Source organism: Dendrobates tinctorius, unplaced genomic scaffold (assembly GCF_039654945.1).
Source record: "Dendrobates tinctorius isolate UK_male_01 unplaced genomic scaffold, ASM3965494v1 ptg000224l, whole genome shotgun sequence".
In the NCBI taxonomy this organism is placed as follows: Eukaryota; Metazoa; Chordata; class Amphibia; order Anura; family Dendrobatidae; genus Dendrobates; species Dendrobates tinctorius.
This window is the reverse complement of record NW_027361891.1, coordinates 11,189,067-11,210,201: the sequence shown is the minus strand read 5'-3', so window position 1 is coordinate 11,210,201 and position 21,135 is coordinate 11,189,067. Positions and strand designations below refer to the sequence as shown.

At 39.6% G+C, this 21,135-nt stretch overlaps 1 protein-coding gene across 1 annotated transcript in view; it reads left to right on the top strand.

Moving 5' to 3' along the window:
- The window catches only part of PTPRR (protein tyrosine phosphatase receptor type R), a 350,468-nt gene that overhangs the window by 191,002 nt on the left and 138,331 nt on the right, over window positions 1-21,135 (top strand). The window contains exons 3-4 of the mRNA XM_073555527.1: window positions 18,579-18,692; window positions 19,146-19,301. Of these exons, the coding sequence (XP_073411628.1) occupies window positions 18,579-18,692; window positions 19,146-19,301 (270 nt within the window). The remainder of the gene's footprint in view (window positions 1-18,578; window positions 18,693-19,145; window positions 19,302-21,135) is intronic.

The window sequence follows — 21,135 nt, the reverse complement described above, 5'->3', positions numbered from 1 at the left end:
TTAAGGTGAAAGTGATGTTAAGTCCAATATATACTATCTAAGATATAATATGCTAACAATGACAGACTGGTACAGAGGGAGAGAGAACCCTGCACTCGAGCAATTACAATGTGCAAGGTATAATGTGTGGGTTGTAGAGTCTGTCTCATGCTACTACTAGTGTGAAAGCACAACCAACATTCAAAAGTGACCAAAACATCAGCCAGAAAGCATTGGTACTGAGATGTGGTCTTTGGTCCCCACCTGCAGAACCACTCCTTTATTGTGGGTGTCTTGATAATTGCCAATAATTTCCTTCTGTTGTATATTCCGTTTGCACAACAGCATGTGAAATTGATTGTCAATCAGTGTTGCTTCCTAAGTGGACAGTTTGATTTCACAGAAGTTTGATTTACTTGGAGTTATATTCTGTTGATTAAGTGTTCCCTTTATTTTTTTGAGCAGTGTACATTGAGCGCTTCACATTCCTCCTAAGTAACTAGAGGGCAGAGCAGAGTTTGATTTATTACAGCAGGGAAGGAGTGCTGAGATAGAAAGAGATCCCAGAGTGAGTTAAAACAAACCATGAAAAACAAAATGAGATGATAAGGTATGTACTGCTAGATAGTGTTACGCCTACTTCCTAAACAAGAGACAGAAGATAGGTGCAGGATGAAAAGCATAATCAGCAAAGAGATAAATCCTAACTGGTCTTTCACTGACTGACATAAACATCGGCAGTATGGCTTGACATCTCAATGAGAATATCACCAGCAGGAAATACCCACAAGGGGAAAGTATATACAGCTGCACTCAAAAGGTGATGGGCAGACAAATAAACAAATGAAAACACCTGTTAACTTAAAAGACTGAAGCAAGGATAACAGATAATAAACACCTGGAGAAAAGGTTTAACTGTTGTGACTCAACAAATAGAGAAGCCAATCACAAAGCACAGGCTCAAGAGTTCGAACCCAAATGCCTAACAGCAATTTTCAAGTACCAGAGATTCACGAAAAAGTCTTGTAGATGATTTTATGAGAAGCACATAGGAGACAGGAGAACAAAAAAGTAGATTTTGTGAGAACTAGACATTATATGTCCGAAGGTATTATGATAAAGTCACTGGTAATGTAATAGAGAGGAGATACAGTATGTGTCACTGCGTTAATGGCGTAATTGATATGAAACCAGAGTATTTTACTCCAGCACGCTTTGTGTTGTAAGGGTTAAGTTAAAGTTGTATAATGGGCTGGTTTTATGTGGACATTCATAGAGCGTGATGGAGAGTGTCCACTTTATCTCCATCTGCAGAGCTGCCAGGACCTGTGTGATGTCATGATCATGTGGTCAGTCACGTGATGGAAAGAGTCACATGGTCTGGGGTTTAAATAACTGAGCTCTTAAAGCAGCCTTGGTTTTAGCTAGAGGAGGATTCTCCAGTGGTTTGGTGTCCTAAAGAAAGACTGAACCTGTGTTGCTCCATATCGGGGTGCCACCTGCATACGTATGGACTGTGTTAGTGTTTTGATTTTTTGTTGTTTTCTGTTTTAGCTGGAAAGGCTGCATTTATTTTCCTCTCTTGTTGGTTTATGCCACTTAACAATAAACCAACTGAAGATTTAAAGAGACAGTGTTCCTATTTTCTACCTCTGCATACCGCCATGTGAGATGAACTACCACAGTATTAATGGAGATTAGGTCAGAGATGTATGGAATGGACAAGTTATTGAGAGTCCTGTATTATTGATAATATTTGATATTGAATTCTATGGATCATGGGAAGACAGAGAAGAGCTTAGCAGTAGCAAGAAAGTGAGGGGAGAGGTAGACTAACCAGGTCGCAGAGTTAACGATGGATTGGAGGTGGTGCAAGAGTTACTTATGGAAGGTCAGAGAAGGATGTTGCAGTACCCTTACAGGAGAGACGAAGAGGTCATTCACTAGTCTTTAACCAGGATAAGTATAATTACAGTTTGGATATGTCATTTGAAGGACAGGAAATGGACTTGGAAATAGAATTGGAAAACCAAAGAAATGGACTTGTGAGACAGTCAACTGCCACATAGATGAAAAAAGCATAGGGTTGCAGTATGTGGTAATGTTACTTACGGGATGTGTAATACAATCTAGGAGCCTTTCAAACCATTGTATTAATCTCTGTTGATGGTGCTCTATGCTTCACTCAATTAACCCTACTAAATTCTTCTAGGAGGCTAGTTGATTTACAATTCAAGATGAGGAATCAGAACACTACTCAAAGGGGAATACCGTTAACAAATTAAAAACATTTCCGTAAATTGTCTTGGATAAAGAAATGTGTTATTCATCTCTCTTCTGCATTTCATTGACTAGAGAAGTACTACAGCATGTTTATCTCTTTTTATTTAATTAGACTGAATTACATGAGTATGTTGGACCTAAGGATTCTGAATTGAGTATCTTGGTGCATTCATTAAAACATGAAGTTCCAAAAATCTATTGTACGCTCTATAAAAAATCAGTACAAAAAATGGAAGGATCCAGCAATGTCGGGTGACGGTTAACAACAAATATTTATTGTCAAAATGGCATTAAAATGTTCTCAGGCACATAATGTCTGGCAACACTGCATGGAAACACAGATCTACGCGGTTCGACGTAAGGTCTTTATCAAAGATCTTGATAAAGACCTTACGTCGAACCGCGTAGATCTGTGTTTCCATGCAGTGTTGCCAGACATTATGTGCCTGAGAATATTTTAATGCCATTTTGGCAATAAATATTTGTTTTTAACCATCACCCGACATCGCTGGAGCCTTCCATTTTTTGCACTGATGTTTCCTTAAGCTCACTTGGATCCCTTCAGGGCGTTGGCTGATGGTGAGACAAGCTGCACATAGCAGAAAGGTGAGCTGACTTCAACCTTTTTTTTCTCTATAAAAAATCTTCAGCAGTATACAGAGTTGGAATGAGAGGTACGGTAAACAGAATGGAGTTAGTGCACCAATGAGAGGTGTGGGTCTTTTATTGAGTTTAAAAAATATTCTGTTTTTTTTTGAACAATCAGGTTTACCCTATAAAGTTAAAAATTTCAGTGATGAAAGTGAAAAGAGGAAACTGGGAACAATTAAATTATTGTCCACCCAACTGACTTCATGTCAAATTCCAGTGGTGGAGCAGATTCTGAAATTACTGCCAACAGAGCTTGTTCTGTAACTATTAGTATTTAGTATTCATAGATAAGGGTTGAACTGTATCAAAAACCTAGTTTTGTAGGTTTTGTAGTGAAAATAGGTCCAATAATACCAAACCCCTTATTAGTTACAAAGGTGCATGAAGTTGTAATGGAATGGAAGTCTTCAAACAGAGGCTGGACAGACATCTGACTGGGATGATTTAGCGAATCCTGTTTTGAGCAGGGGGATGGACCAGATGACCCAGGAGGTCCCTTCCAACTCTACGATTCTATGTAATATGGGGAGTTGCTGATAGAGCCTTACATTGGAAAGGCATTTTACCTGTCCTAGTCCCTGCATGGGAAATGAATGTAACACTGTGCTAAATGTTTTTTTTTTTTTTTTACAAAACTTAAAGGCTATCAATTTGGCTCACATTTATCAGAAGTAGTGTAATTTAGCCAATTTTAGGTTAAAGCTAGAATACTTTATTGCCTTATTTAGGCAACATACAGATGCTTCTCACAAAATTAGAATATCATCAAAAAGTTAACTTATATCAGTTCTTCAAAAAGTGACTCATATATTATATAGAGTCATTACAAACAAAGTGATCTATTTCAAGTGTTTATTTCTGTTAATGTTGATGATTATGGCTTGCAGCCAATGAAAACCCAAAAGTCATTATCTCAGTAAATTAGAATACTTTATAACACCAGCTTGAAAAATTATTTTAAAATCCGAAATGTTGGCCTACTGAAATGTATGTACAGTAAATGTACTCAATACTTGGTCGGGGCTCCTTTTGCATCAGTTACTGCATCAATGTGGCGTGGCATGGAGGCGATCAGCTTGTGGCACTGCTGAGGTGTTATGGAAGTCCAGGTTGCTTTGATAGCAGCCATCAGCTCATCTGCATTGTTGGGTCTGGTGTCTCTCATCTTCCTCTTGACAATACCCCATAGATTGTCTATGAGGTTAAGATCAGGTGAGTTTGCTGGCCAATCAAGCACAGTGATACTGTTGTTTTTAAACCAGGTATTGGTACTTTTGGCAGTGTGGACAGGTGCCAAGTCCTGTTGGAGAATGAATTTCCATCTCCAAAAAGCTAGTTGGCAGAGAGAAGCATGAAGTGCTCTAAAATTTCCTGGTAGACGGCTGCGCTGACTTTGGTCTTGATAAAACACAGTGGAACTACAGCAGCACATGACATGTCTCTTCAATTCATCACTGATTGTAGAAACTTCAAACTAGACCTCAAGCAGCTTGGATTGTCTGTCTCTCCACTCTTCCTCCAAACTCTGGGACCTTGATTTCCAAATGAAATGCAAAATGTACTTTCCTTGTGGAGTGTGTCAATGACTGCCTTCTGGACATCTGTCAAGTCAACCGTCTTCCCCATGATTGTGGAGCCTACTAAAACAGACTAAGGGACCTTTTTAAATGCTTAGGGAGCCTTTGCAGGTGTTTTTTGTTAATTATTCTAATTTACTGAGATAATGACTTTGGGGTTTTCATTGGCTGTAAGCCATAATCATCAACATTAACAGAAATAAACCCTTAAAATAGATCACTCTCTAATGACTCTATATAATATATGAGTTTCACTTTTTGTATTGAAGAACTGAGATAAATGAACTTTTTGATGATATTCTAATTTTGTGAGAAGCACTTGTATAGTATTTACACACAACTGTATTTTCCTCATTTGATAAATCTGTCATCAAAAAATATCAATACCATTGAGCACATGGGCTAAAATGACTCAATTTTTCCTAAGCTAGGCCCTATGTACCATAAAGATGCACCTTTCTTAAAAAAAATGTGGGGAGGTCTACATGTTATAATAGTCCATCATTTTTATTTTGAGCTTGTCAAAAGAGATTTTTAAAAAATGTTGCCTAAAACGTCACAAAATCACTCCAGTAGGGAGTTAGCTTAAAAAATAAAAAAAATCAATTCCAGACTGAAGTCTTCTTGATAGTGCCCATGATGACCTATGGAGCTATTCACATGTCTGTGTTTTTGTTGTGGATCATGTGTCCTCAAAAATAAACATGGAGAAATGTCTGTTTTTGATCTGATATATTATAGATCAAGGGATATGCAATCCAAAAGCAGGAGCCGCACAGCAAATATAAAATCTAAATTGTAGAAGAAAACCTTTTGCACAACATGTAATGTAGCCTTGCTGAAAAATTATATATTTATTGAGAAGGTCAACTCGAGACAGAATTTGAGACCAACATTTCAGCCCACGCTACCCCCTCACATGGATCGATCACCACACAGATCACTGATTCAGTCAATTATCGCTGACACATAACCTTGATAATGGCCAGTGGGCCGAAACATGGGTCTCAAATTCTGTCTCGAGTTTACATTCTCAATAAATATATCATTTTTCAGCAAGACTGCATGTTTTTGATCTGAGCCATGGATCAATATTACCAATACAGGTCTATAGGTCTCTGAAAATGACAACAACCTCCACACAGATCAGTGTGCTATTCATGTGCTGTCCATTATTAAAGAGGTTGTTCAGTCTTAAACTACAAGTCTGCAGTCACTCTATGTGAGGACAGACTTGTGAATACAGAATACGTAAGAGAGACAGAAGATTCGGCACTGCGCCTTAACCCCAAAGCAGTTCCATGACTGCTATTCAAGTCGAAAATCACACACCTCGACTGACCGCCAAAATACCATCAGAACGGGTGCTCAATCCAGAAAAGCAAACATGTAATCTGATTTTGTACAAAAGAAAAAAAAAAAGTGATGGCTCTGCAGGACCCGTTGAAGCACAAGTGCGTGAAACGGCCATTGTCCACTGTCTGTACATTCCTCCCGTGCCAATGCCTTTTAATTAATAAAGAATTTTCACAACAGAACGGTGAGTGCCATCACTTTTTTTTTCTTTTGTACAAAAACAGACTTGTGAATGCTCACATCACATTCACTGCGTGCTGTGAGGGTTTTCCGGTTCCAGCACTGGGAGCGACAGTTATGTGACCACAAGGATGCACAAGGATGCATACTTCTAACCACTTTCTGACTAGACTGTGTCCGGCCAACATGTGTGCAAATCACATATTTGCGATGACTCACCTGCAACTCTTGACGCTGGCACTGGAGTATCCTCACAATACGCAGCGTGCGCGATGTGAAGATTCACAAGTCTGCAGCCACATAGAGTGACTACAGACTGTAGCCCAAGGCTGAAAAACCCATTTAACGTTGTAAGGAAGCTTTACAACTTATTTATTTTTTAATGCGAGGAAATCAGTGCTAAAATAGTGATAGCAAAGCTAAAAACACTGATGAAAATCAGTTAAAAAGCACTGATAAGTCTCAGATGATTTTTCTTCCCCAAATGAATCATTAACGTCTGAATGAGGCCTAAAATTGCTCCAAATTTATCAACCATCTTGTGGTACTTTGTTAAATTAAGCTCCAATAATGACAAAGCAGCCAGAAACAAGACTGACTTCACATATACTGTACCTCACACAAATTCTTTTGGTTTTGCTTCAAAAATATGTTTCTATCTTGTCCAGGCAGAGATCAATAGACAGTTTTTACACATTAATTAGACATTGTTTTGGAGTGAATGCACTAAAAAAGGCATGTTTGAAACCAAGAAACAATGAAGAGATGCCCTATTTAGAAAAAATAATAGCTAAGCAGTAAGAAATCTCATCTCATCCAAAACACTCATTTATTTACCTCAAACACAGGTTTTACACAATGGTTGGACGGAAAGAAAGAAATGTACGCTTGTATGAAGCACGGCTATAATCAAACAATAGATAGGCTACCCAAGGGAACAAGTCAGTGCAAAAATGGAAGCTGCCATCTCTCTGGAAACAAAAGCAGGCAGCATCTCATCTGTCAACTACAGCCGTGTAATATTTCCCACTACGTCGTATCAATGACAACAAAATAATATATAACATGCACAAATACACAGCCGATCCCACGAATGAGACCAGGAGTGGCATCAGTTTAATTACCAGGTGCCTTATCCAATTTGCTTGTAATGAATTTGCGTCACCACGAGATCTATCTGGTATATTCTATAAGCATCTTATTTTGCAGTTATCATTTTATATATCCTATAAGGATCACAATATCACTAGCTGTTGCTGTAACATTCAGCCACTACAGAAGAGGCAGAAAGAACCTCTTAGAAATTGTAAGGCTAATTAGAGAGAGAATTTATAGAAAGTGTCATCATCTTCTAAAGCCAGGTGTTCAGAGTATTGCAGGAGCACCAGGAGTAAAAGCAGCTCACACAGGAAGGCTTAGCGTTTCACCTTGATTATATAGCAGTATAATGAGAATAAATGAAGATTCGAGTTTAAAGGTAAGAACATCTTGTTTTTCCAACAGTAATTGTCAGAAACGTTTATATTTTTGGTGAATCTCTAAAGAACTATTGGTAGTCAGCAATTAGCAGGATGTGTTGGGCATGATAACATGGCAGTCATACCTGTCTAATGTCTATGTTCTCTGAGTTGGAATTATTATTTCTTTCCGAGGTTGTGTTGTTTCCTATTGTCTCTATTCATGGTTTATTCTAAAAGTTAGCATCGCCCTTGTACTTGTCAGAATTCCGAATTATATCTGGTACATTTCACGGGAATGAGTAATGACTCCTTGTTCCTGTCTTACGTTGATTTCCGAAAGTTTCAGTTGTAAAAGATTTTACCACAAGTATTTAGAAAGATTTTTTATTTCATAGTCTCATTAACAGAACACTGATATCCATTGGTAAAAGTAGTATATGCAAATGGTGTTTTCCAGTGTCACATGGTGAACATTTAATTTAATGAATATGGAAATAGCTGCTAACTGTATATCTGTCTGTATGTACTACAAAAAGCTAAATCTGACCAATGATTCAAATGTAAACGGGTGTAAGATTGTGTCAAACATGTGCAGCAACACATGAGAACATTGGATATATTAATATTAAACTCTACTATTGCTATATAGACTAAACGTAAAGAATTGTGGTACTAAGACCATCCTCTCCTATCTGTTGGGAGATGCTGGTCAGTTTTCTTTTTGCAGTATACATTTGATGGTAGTGACTGCTTCTAAATTTGTCTGAGCTCTACTTCCATGTGTCTAAAGGCTCGTTTAGATGTCGGTGCAAATTGGTCCGAGATAGGCATTCAATGCATGGACTAACCACGGCTCTCCCGATCTGAGCGAAGGATAGTAAATTAATAATACCACATACAAGGGACAAATACCACCACACTATGACTAGACCACATATTACTACCACATAGTGACCGAATGCTACAATACTGATCATTAGGGCAGAGTCAGACGGTTGTATTACTCGTGCGAGAATCACACTGCATGGACTGGCCCAGCACCTCTCTTGACCTGAGGAAGACAGCGTGATGGATTACTATGCAGCTGTCAAGTTCAGGTCAGGAGAGCCGACAGCCAGTATGAGGTTTACCATGCGATTCTCACACGAGAAATAGAATCATCATAGAATCATAGAATCGTAGAGTTGGAAGGGACCTCCTGGGCCATCTGGTGCAACCCCCTGCTCAAAGCAGGAGTTGCCAAATCATCCCAGACAGATGTCTGTCCAGCCTCTGTTTGAAGACTTCTATTGAAGAAGAATTCACCACCTCTCGTGGCAGTCTATTCCACTCATTGAACACTCTGTCAAAAAGTTTTTCTAATCTGTCTCCTCCCATTCAGTTTCATCCCATTGCTTCTAGTCTTTCCTTGTGCAAATGAGAATACATATGATCCTTCTACAATGTGAAAGCCCTTGAGATATTTGTAGACAGCTATTAAGTCTCCTCTCAGTCTTCCCTTTTGCAAGCTAAACATTCCTAAATCCTGCAACCTTTCCTCATAAGACAGGGTTTGTAGATCGGTCACCATTCTGGTCGCTCTTTTCTGAACTTGCTCCAGTTTGTTGATGTCTTTTTTAAAATGTGGCACCCAAAACTGGACACAGTATTCCAGATGAGGTCTGACCAAAGAGGAGTAGAGGGCAATAATGACTTCACGTGATCTAGATTGTATGCTTCTGTTAATACATCCTAGAATTGCATTTGCCTTTTTTGCTGCTGCATCACACTGTTGACTCATATTCAGTCTGTGATCTATTAGTATACCCAAATCTTTTTCACATGTGCTGTTGCTTAGCCCTATTCCTCCCATTCTGTATATGCTTTTTTCATTTTTATTGCCCAGATGTAGTACTTTGCATTTTTCCTTGTTAAAAACCATACTGTTAGTTGCTGCCCACTGCTCCAGTTTATTTATATCTTTTTGAATTCTCTCTCTCTTCTCTAGTATTAGCTATCCCTCCTAGCTTTGTGTCATCAGCAAATTTAATCAGTTTACCCTCAATTCCTTCGTCTAAATCGTTGATAAAGATGTTGAACGGCTGTCTGACTCTGCCCTTAATAAAAAGCACAATACTAATATTACCATAAGTGCCAATATACACAGGAGCTCTGTATACATAGTATACAGTGTATAGTTTCAATGTACAGGTAATACAGTGATCAGCGGTGACATTATACACGAGACTACTGTATATAGTGTCAGTGTACTGGTAATACAATGATCAACGGTGACATTATACACAGGAGCTCTGTATATACAGAAGCGACCAAAAGTTTTTCTTTTTTTTAAGTGTGATTACTTCTGTCCGGTTATTGTGATACCATTTTCCTGGTGATTTTAGTAAACAGGAAGCAAATGATTGTAAACTATAAGGATAAAAATTGTGTTTGACATTGTTTTATCCCTTTATGTGCTAGTTTTCAACATTTTCTGGGCCAAATGTTTTGCATATATTGTCATGGGTAGTCAATTTTTTGGATAGTCATGGATAGTCAATATTTTATTTTTTGTTTGTGTGCTTTTAGGTTTAAACATGGCAAAGACAAAGCCAATCCTGCCACTGGGGTCCTCTCTGCTCACCGGGCCCCATACACCAGTACGGGCAGTAATGCCCTGACTGTATATGTCAGTGCTTATGAATTTAGGCACTTAATTATTCAATAGAAACCCAATTGTTGCACAGGTGTTATTTCTTTACTAATTTGTTTAAGGGACAGTGCACATGATGGTCATTTGGTGGCCATTTCCACTGTAATTTCTGCAGCATAATACAAATAAAACAAAGTGGATATATTTTTAAAAATTGTATCCACACATCGTGAAAATTTTGTGCAAAAAAATTTACCTGCTGTGTGGATTTTAAATTTCACAGCATGTGCTTTCTTTCTATGGACTTTCATTGCAGATTTCACTCTTTGCAATGCATATGGTGAATTACATATCAAATCACTGTCAAAATTCACACGTGGGGGGCTTGTCCGGATGCTGGTGTGAGAGGACTTGTGGCTACAGAGCTCCCGCCAAGCACCATACATTACCGGCTGAAGAGCCCTGCAGCGACGCTCTATCCTGCCCACCGATGGGTCCGAGGAGGGGGAGGAACGCGGCGCTCTCCAGAGCAGTACAGAATGGCCCTGTGTCAGCCCTGGACACTTTTCTCCTCTGAGAGCGGGGTAACGCAGGACTGCAGGCGCCATCTTGCACAGAGGGGGAGGCAGCTAGTGAACACGAGGAGGACATGTTGCATGGAGCCGAAGAGGAGAGAGAGCTACGCTTCATCAGCTCGACACTAGGCCACCAGGGGGTAAGAAGATCACTGACGATGGCTGGGAGGCTCAGAGGGCTTCTGGCACTGAGAGACATATGAGCTCTCTGTCCACAAAAGGCGGTTATGCTGATGTTGCTGACGATTACCAGCAGGCTGGTGAAAGAGGCCACCCCACTTCAACCTCTGATTATGATCAGGCTGAAGTGCCTGTACTCCAACAAAATCATGCAAAGACCCTCACTGTAGGTAAGGATACATCTGAGAACAAAGGAGTATTAAGCTACCAAAAAGATCCTCCCAAGCTAACCCCTAGTATCTCCCATGAAGATGTTGAGATTGACTATTTAGAGTGATCTTCTGATGAGGGGGAGGGATCACTTGGATGAGCACTTCCCCCCACAATGGCTGAGGTTTTTGGCATGTTTTCCCTCAAAGGAAGACTTTAAAGCACTTATTCCAGAGGTTAAAGATGCATGCAGATCTGAAATTACTTGCGTGCGCCAGTACTTGCAGCTTTTATCAGGTAGAATTGATTCCCTGGAGGGAGAACATGATGCAACCTGATCCTACATGTCTGAGCTTCAGCAGTTATCCAATGAACAGCAAAAAATGCTTAAAGATCTTCAAATGGAAGACTTAGATAACAGGGGCAGTAGATGTAACATCAGAGAGAGAGGAGTCCCGGAATCAAGCGAGCAGGACAATACTAAAATAATCTTGCTGGAAATCTCCTCCATTTTGGATGACCAAGACCTTGCACCCCTTAAATTTGACCAGGCTCATAGGGCTCTTCAGCCTAAGGGCTCAACACCATTCCCAAGAGACGTAATATGTTATTTGCATGATTTTGAAACCCAGTAAAGAATTATGACAAAGGCCAAGTCCTTAAAGGAGATTAAGTTCCAGCACACTGTCATTCAACTACTCCCGGATCTATCTCGCATAACTCTACAAAAGAGATGGCTGCTTAGACCTTTGCTAACTGTCCTGAGAGACTTTAAGATCCCTTACATATGGGGATTCCCCTTTGCCTTAACAGCACGGAGACAAGGGGTTTTGGCGACACTGCACTCCCTGGAGGAGCTTCCAGGCTTCTGCGAGAAGTTAGTGCTCCATGTTCCTAAGATCTCAGACTGGGATACCCCCGTCCCTGTGGGTCCGCCTCCATCACCAGTTTGGACCCAGAGGCAAAGAAAGGAGCGTTTGAGTAGCAGGGGCGGAAAGAGAGGAACAACGGGTCTTCGTTGATACTTCAGACTGGACTTATAAGAAGGATCTCCTTTATCCCGATTTCTTGCTCTGCAAGACTTAATCTCTTTATAAATTGTTTGAATATGTTAACTAGTAATATCCGGTGCAGGCTCACCTTTATAGTTTTTCACAATTGTTGAAACGCAGTTTTTTCTTCAGTAAACAAGGAAATCTCGCCAAATACTAAAATTATATGCCTGGGGGGGCCCTGGTTTGTCTGGCGACAGAGGACAGTTTTATTGTAGTTGTTTTTCCTCTGTAAGGGTCGGGTACTGGGCTTTGCGTCCCTGAGAAATGTTTCTGTGGCTACAGTTTTCCTTTTTTCTCCCTCTCTGGTGGGTTTGACATATTCCACCGGTGTAGCCACAGACCAGGATTACAACTCCTGGTAATTATAGTGCTCCATTTCCTAAAGTTGTATGTTTCTATTTCTTATGTTCTTTGTTGTCTTTGTCCTTCCCCTTTCCTAATGATTCTTTCCTCTCCATTAATCTGGTTGCAACACATAGAACATCGGATGAAGAGTCTAGAAGAGATGGACCTCTACTGTTCCAGAGAGGAGGGGGGTTGCTGGTACCTTTTGGGAGACATTTGAGAGTGAGTAGAATGAATAATTCAAAATGAAAAGCATAATATCATTAAACGGTAGGGGACTTAACTCCCCTAGAAAAAAGAGGCTCACCCTCCAGGAACTGAAGTCCCAAAGGGCTGATATTGCCTTCCTTCAAGAGACACATTATGACAAATCAGGTAACTTTAGGTTTGCTGTCAACTCCTTCCCTCTGTCCTAATCTGCTTTTACTAATAATAAGAGAGGGGGAGTGGCCATTCTAATATCATCAGGCTCCCCCCTACAAGTGAATAAAGCGTACATTGATCCTGGAGGTAGATATGTTATTTTGGAAGCTTCTTTGAAAAGTAGTCCCATAATCTTATGCAATTTATATGCCCCAAAATCTGGTCAGATTAAATTTGTGAGTAAAGTCTTTTTCCTGATTTGGAAACTTCAGCCGGCAGCTTTACTAGTGGGTGGCGATTTTAAAATCCCTTTCTCTGAAACATTTGACAGACTATTAATAATCCCCCATCACAAAACCTAATTAGAATGGTGAGAGACTTTAGGAAACTAATTAGGGTTAACTCCTTGTTTGATTTGTGGTGAATAGATCATGTCGGGGACAGAGTCTTTTCCTTCTACTCTCCCCCTCATCATACCCACACTAGAATTGACTATTTTTTGCAAATATTTTGACCCTGAGAATGATGGTGAGTGCTGAGATGGGGCACATCACCTGGTCCAATCACGCTCCTGTGGTGTTGGACCTTAACCCCTTATCGACCAGGGCTATTTTTGGTTTTGCATTTTAATTTTTCCCTCCCCTTCTTTCCAGAGCCATGACTTTTTTATTTTTTCATCAATACGGCCATGTGAGGGCTTATTTTTTGCGGGACGAGTTGTACTTTTGAACGACACCATTGGTTTTACCATGTCGTGTACTACAAAATGGGAAAAAAATTCCAAATGCGGTGAAATTGCAAAAAAAGTGCAATCCCACACTTGTTTTTTGCTTGGCTTTTTTGCTAGGTTCACTAAATGCTAAAAGTGACCTGCCATTACGATTCTCCAAGTCATTACGAGTTCATAAACACCAAACATGTCTAGGTTCTTTTTTATCTAAATGGTGAAAAAAAAATTCCAAAGTTTGTTAAAAAAATGCGTCATTTTCCGAAACCTGTAGCGTCTCCATTTTTCGTGATCTGGGGTTGGATGAGGACGTATTTTTTGCGGGCCGAGCTGTCGTTTTTAATAATACCATATTAGTGCAGATATGTTCTTTTGATCGCCCGTTATTGCATTTTAATGCAATGTCACAGTGACCAAAACAACATAATTCTGGCGTTTTGATTTTTTTTCTCGCTACGTCATTTAGCAATCAGGTTAATGCTTTTTTATTGATAGATCAGGCGATTCTGAATACGGCAATACCTAATATGTGTATGTCTGATTTTTTTTATTGTTTTATTTTGAATGGGGTAAAAGGGGGGTGATTTAAACTTTTATTTTTTTTATTTTTTCATATTTTTTAAAACATTTTTTTTTATAATTTTGGCATGCTTCAATAGCCTCCATGGGAGACTAGAAGCAAGCTTTACTTGATTGGCTTTGCAACATATAGGCGATGAGCAGATTGCCTATATTTAGCAGAATGACAGCATTGCTATGACCACCGGGTGGAGCTCATAGCAATGCGGCATCAACAACCATAGAGTTCTCCAGGAGACCTCTGGTTGTTATGTCAATGCATCGCTGACTCCCGATCATGTGACTGGGGTCGGCGATGCGCTCATTTGCGGCCGTGTGGCCGGAAGCACCGTTAAATGCCACTGTCAGCAATCAATAGCGGCATTTAACTAGTTAATAGGCACAAGTGGATCGCGATTCCACCTGCGCCTATTGCGGGCACATGTCAGCTGTTCAAAACAGCTGATATGTCCTGGCTTTGATGCGGGTTCACCACCGGAGCCCTCATCAAAGCAGGGGAGACGTCCAATGACGGGCTATGCCCGTCATTGGCCATTAAGGGGCTAAATTTTCACAATCGTTTACCAGAAAGGGTCATTGAATGTTTCTAATTAAAGATCCAACTATTCGGAAAACTTTATTGAACCATCTCATTGACTTCTATCTGAATGAGGGTTCGTTTTCTTCCTATTCAGTTATGTGGGAAGCCCATAAAGCTGTCATGTGGGGGTATTGTATCAAAGAAGGTTCTAGATTAAAGAGAAATGCTAAACTTGAATTTAATAAATTAACTTCTCAGTTTATCAAGTTGGAGTGAAGGTTGGCAGTCTCTCCCTCGGTGAGGGCATTGAATAGGGTTGTAGCGACTAGAAATAAATTAAAAGATCTCTCAATGCGGGAAGTTGAAAAACTTCTTTTTACACTAAATATTATGAGAAGGGAAATAAAGCCCATGCTCTCTTGGCTAGTTTACTGAGGGATAGAACCCTAAAGTCTTTTCCCCAGACCCTGATAGGACCTGATGGCACGATCCACTAAAATCCAACCATTATTTCGGAAATATTTTTTAATTTTTATAGTAAATTGTACAATTTACAACCTACTCTCTACGTAAATGGGAATGATAGGAGTGGGATATTGAAACTGTTTTTATCAAAATTAAAACTTCCAGTTGTCCCCTCGGAGGCCTTGTCATTTCTTAACCAATGGGTGACGCTGGAGGAGGTGAAGGATGTTTTGAAAGATCTCCCCTTGGACAAATCTTCTGGCTCGGATGGGTTGACATATCTATATTACAAGAGTTTTGTAGAAGAACTTTCTCCTCACATGGTAAATCTATTTATCTCCTTTTTAGAGGGCGCGTCCATCCCAGATTCGATGATGCACTCCTATTTAATTCTTGTTCCAAAACTGAAATGGGATCCATTGGATTGTTCAAACTATCGCCCAATTGCGTTTTTAAACTCGGATTTAAAGATATTCATGCGTATTCTGGCTAATAGGCTAAACTCCTGGCTTCCCTAAATCATAAATAAGGATCAAGTGGGTTTTGTCCCTAACCGTCAGGGAGGAGATAAGAATAGAAGGGCAATGGGCTTAATAGATGTGGTTAATAAAAGTAAAGTACAGTCTATTATATCGAGCCTTGATGCTGAAAAAGCGTTTGATCGTCTTAATTGGTCCTATCTATTTGTGACATTGAAGGTGTTAGGCGTCGGGTTTCTGTATCTGCTCTGCAGGAATCCAGAGCCTCACATTCTGCGGTCTCCTACTGTTTACCGCAGAGGAGATTGCTCTGCAGCAAATCTATCCAGAGACTAAGTCTCTCTGTCCTCCTACTGGGCATGCTCACGAGACGATCTCCCATTGGAGATCGGGATCGATGTGCCAGGTCCTGCTCCAGATCTCATTGGTCCATCTCAGAGATCTGGAAGCTTCCAGAAGGTCCCGGCTATAAAAGGCGCGCAGACAAAGCCCAAACATATCAGGAATTTAGGTTAGGGACAAAATATTTAAGATCTCTTTATTTGCAGACAATGTTCTTTTGACAAGAACCAATCTCCATATTACATTGCCTATCCTGTTAGAAGAGCTTTAAAAATATCGGGACTTATCGGGGTATAAACTAAACACCTCAGAAACAGAGGCCCTCCCATTGAATATCCCTCCTGATGTTTTGGATCATCTAAAACTAAATTTCAAATTTAGATGGAAGACTGAAGCAATTAAATACCTGGGAGTTCATTTATCCTCTTCTTACAGTAATTTATACAGCACCAAGTTCCCCTCACTGTTGAGCAACTCAATGTTGAGTAACCTAAAGAAACTATTAGATAAATGGAAACTCCTCTTGCTTTCTCTAATTGGCCGCATTACTTTGCTTAAGGTGTTCTTTCTTCCTAAGTTACTTTATTTTTTTGAGACCCTACTGGTCAAGGTCCCCATATGTGAACTTAAATCCCTCCAGACAGCCATGTTAAGGTTCATATGGTAGGATAAGCGTCATAGGATCTCTAAGCGTATCCTCGTTTCTCCCAAATCACAAGGGGGACAGTCGCTCTCTGACATTATTAAATACTATTGGGCCACTCATTTACGTAGCATTCCCTCATGGACTTCACTATGGGCATAAGATAAATGAACGGAAATTGAAAATCTATGGTTGTCACCGATCCACCTGAATTCATTATTATAGTCAAATAAGACCACTAGAAATCTGGATGACCTATTGGGCCCCATGTGATTCACGAGGGAGATATGGCTCTCTTGTGGGAAGAGGTTTGGTATGGCCTCCCTAAATTCATAAATGATTTCTTTCATATTTCAACCTCTATTGTCAAATAGTATGGATCATGCGATATCTAATCCATGGTCCTCTGCAGGCGTGTTTAGGTTTGCGGACCTAGTAGATGGGGCCAGGCTGGGGGTTCTCACATTTGATGACATCAAGTCCAGGTATCCTAGTACTAATAAAGAGTTCTATCAATATCTGCAGATCTAACATTTTGCTTCCTCACTCTATGGATCTTCTGGGGTCTCCCTCCCGGTTGACTTTGAGAGATATTGTAGGAGAGAGCCGTTGATATCTGAAATATCTAGAATACTGAGTTCTCCTCTGGGAGATCACCAGATAAAACATCCCTATATGTGCAAATGGGAGTCCATCCTGGGAAAAGGTTTGTCACCTCAGACCTGGAATACTATTCAGGGAAAAGTGGCTAAATCCTCTATCTGCACTCTCTACAAGGAGAATCAATATAAAATGCTAATGTTTTGGTATCACACCCCTGATCTCTTCCATAGATTGAATCCCTCAATTTCAGATTGGTGCTGACGTTGCGACTCTGAGGTAGGTACACAGTATCATATTTTTTGGTCCTGTACTGGGATCACGGACTTTTGGGAGAAGGTGAAGCAAATGATCTCCAGGGTCCTTTATGTGAAGGTGGGTCTAGACATGATTCTATATCTATTAAATATTACACCTAAAGGGATGGGGAAAAAACTCACACAAAATGCTACTACATATTTTTACTCTGTCTAGGTGCCTGATTTCACTTAGTTGGCAACAGACCTCTCCTCCAACTCACTAGCATTTATTACATAGAATCAACGATATTAGAAGAATGGAATATAGATGGCTCATCTAAATGCTAGAATGGATAATTTTGACTCCTTATAGGCCCCATGGGATTACTATTGGGCACAGAGAAATATTTAGGCCGCCCTTCTCCTATTGGGTTCATCCTCTTTTCTCGTCCGGTGCCTTCCCCCCTCCCTCCCCATCCCTTGTGTCGTTGTCCTGTCTTCTCGTCTGTATATGTGAGCACTTTTCTCATGATAATTCTCTTTGTTTTTTCTCTGTGTGCTTCTGCTGTGGTTTTAACTAACCAAGGTATAGTGAAGGATTCTTAGTACTGGGACCTGCTTGAGAATATAAATGGGTTTGTCCCACTCTATGTTCATTATAAAAGTGTTTTACTGTATGAAGGAGTTTCCTCATCTATTGTGTCCTACATTGCCTTGTCATTGTGACTTTTGCTTTCCGGAATTCATATGCCTTGGACTGTTATTTTGTGTCCGGACTTTTGTTTCATTTGTCAAAAATTGTAAAATGCTAATAAAAATTAATTTACAGTTATAAAAAAAATTCACATGTGAATTTACCCCGAAAGATATGAATAAAACAGCTTTACACTTTGGTTTTCTCTTCACATACAGTATTCACAGATCTGCTAGAAATTACAACTAATGGTTTGTACAATTAGGGCCAAAATGTAGCAGAGTTTGCACTACCGTACCTTTTCTTACCAATATCATTGGACTCTTTGTAATACAGTCCCTTAATATTTCCTTTTGTACATACTTCCTGGCAGTCTGTACATGATGATGACACTGAGTGTGTGATACCTAGTGAAACGTCTGAAAAGCATTATCATTTATGGATTATTTGTGGATGTGTATTAATATCTATGATTATAACTAAATCTGTCTGTTTCTTTTTCAGATGCTAAAAATGGATGTTAACAAACTAAATACAACATTGCTCCGGAAGTTTCGCCAAGGAGTTGCTGCAGCTCTAGGACTCATGCCACAACAAGTTCACATCAATCGCCTAAATGTAAGAGCAGTATACCTTAATTATTACTGGGAGAAGATTTGTTGCATCTGCCACATATTGTACATATAGTAAATATACAGATTGAGCAGAGAATTTTGTTTTCCACTCTTTCCTCATTGCATCAAATTCATACAAAAACCCTGTGATAATTCCCATAACTTCCTCTTTCCATTGGAAAGTGACATGATGTGGTCTTGGCATTTTACTTAGTTCCTTGTACTTGCCAATCTAGAAGGAGATACTTCTTTAATAGTGCTAAAAAAAAATTCTTTTTTTATAATTATTATTTGACATTTACCAACCATACTTCCTGACTGCAAACAAACCGCATCTGAGATTCTAAAGGACTATGATATTATGTATGATTTATCACTTGCGTATGTTGTAACTGCTGTGTCTTATGAACAGTTGCTTAAGACAAAAAGGAAGCTAAGTCATATTTCTCTTACTTAGGGAAAGAAGAACTGTGTTGAGCTGTTTATTTCTCCACTAAACAGAAAAATAGGTGTTCCAGACACTCTGCCCTCCGCAGAGGTCCTACGTTCACTCAACCTGCACACACTGCACCAAAGATTGTCCCATTTTGGAATAACTGAGGTTTCTCCAGAGGTAAGTCTCCTATACTGTAGTATTGTGTGTGTGTGCACACTGCAAGCTTAATCATTACTTTATACATGAGGTTAAATGTAAACGATATGCAAAAGGGTTAAAAATTATTGATTTTGTTTGCACTGCACAAGTGTACACATAATGTATATAAAGCTTCATCAACTTCTAAACCATTTTACATATTTCCTTAAAAACACGTTTCATTAATTAGTTTCTTCGTATCTAAGAAAATAAATAAACCTGCATTACCATATATTTCTTCCTTAATTTTGGAGCATCAATTGTCATCTTCAGCCATTCACATTAGACAGCAATTAGCCGAAGACTTATTTGGACGGCATCTATTACTCCCATACGCACGTTTTCCATGGAAAGTGCGTCGTAAATGGGCAATTACACTGCAAGATAATTATGAATGAGTGTTGTTAAAAATGCTCATTTCACGATTATCTTGCCATAGTAAACAGGTTACCCATCACCTGATGAGTAAGAAAAATGCTTGTTCATAAGGTGAAATGATCTTTTGAGCAGCAGGAAACTTTACCGTTCTTGGCGATGCATCATCTTGTGTAAACAGGATTCGCACTAGTGTAGATCGCTCAAAAGTGTAAAAGTTTACCGATCAGTGGTCGTACCATGCTGCTGCATGGTTCATGTAAACTGACCTTAACCCACTGCCAGACACTTCTTCAATGGCTGATTTCCTGTGAGAATACATAAGTCCGATGTTGCAATTATTTTCTCCCTTGACATTATCTTATCTCGCCTATACACATTAGATGATTGATCTAGCATTTACCTAACATCCACAACATTACACTAAAGACATCAGAACCTGGCAAGATCAGCCAACGGTCTAACATGCATGGAGGCCTCCTGACTGGACCTCGACAGGTGATGTCGGTGGAGATAATGGTCAAGCAGTTTGGATTTTAACATTTTTGTCCTTCAGAACATAAGTCACTTAAAGAACTGTGTGACAGCAGTTTTCAACTGTCTTCCCTTTAACAAGTGAATGCTCGTTTGAGCCAAGCATTTGTATGTATGTGGGAATTGGGAGACATAGCTGATGGCCGAATGAGCGCTCAGCCATCAGCTATCATATATGTATGGCTATCTAAAAGAGTAACTAAACTTTTGTAATGATTTCTTTCACATTCCATTTCCCTAATGATTACAAGCAGATCGCTGGAGGCCATGGTCCTGAGATTTCCATTAATCACTCAAACCTACTTTCCCTGAGATGTGCGCAGCTCTGGTGTTCACAGTCAAGAAGATATTATGCGTTACTCTCTCCTGAGCTTTGCATCCCTGGTTTTTCAGCTATCATAGTAGGTCTAAGGACATGGACCCCCACCTATCTTATTGCAATCATCAGGGCAATGAAATAAAAAAAAAACATTTCAAATATTTAGTGACTCTTAAAGTAGTAATAAGGAGATGGGTTATTTTTCCCGCACTGCTGATAAATTTGAATAAAGGCTGTTTTATTCCGTAGTTTAAAACCTATGCTTTTTGAGGTAATCGATTGTATTCAGGACACAACCACATTTTTGGATTACCTCGAAACGCATAGAGTTCAAATTCATGTCTCAATTCCATTCATGGGACATCACCAGCAGCGCAGGAAAAGCCGCCCATCTTCTTACCTTATGGTCTGTGACTCGTGGTCTGCAGCAGCTGGTATATACTTTGAAATTATTGCAATTGCAGCAATATAAGGTGAGCAAGCATCCCCCCTGTTTTTTACCTAACACGGATAAAGTCTTATTTTGCGCTATTTGCTACTTAGCTCCATCGCGATTACTCTTAAAATAGGTATTGGGTCCTCTAG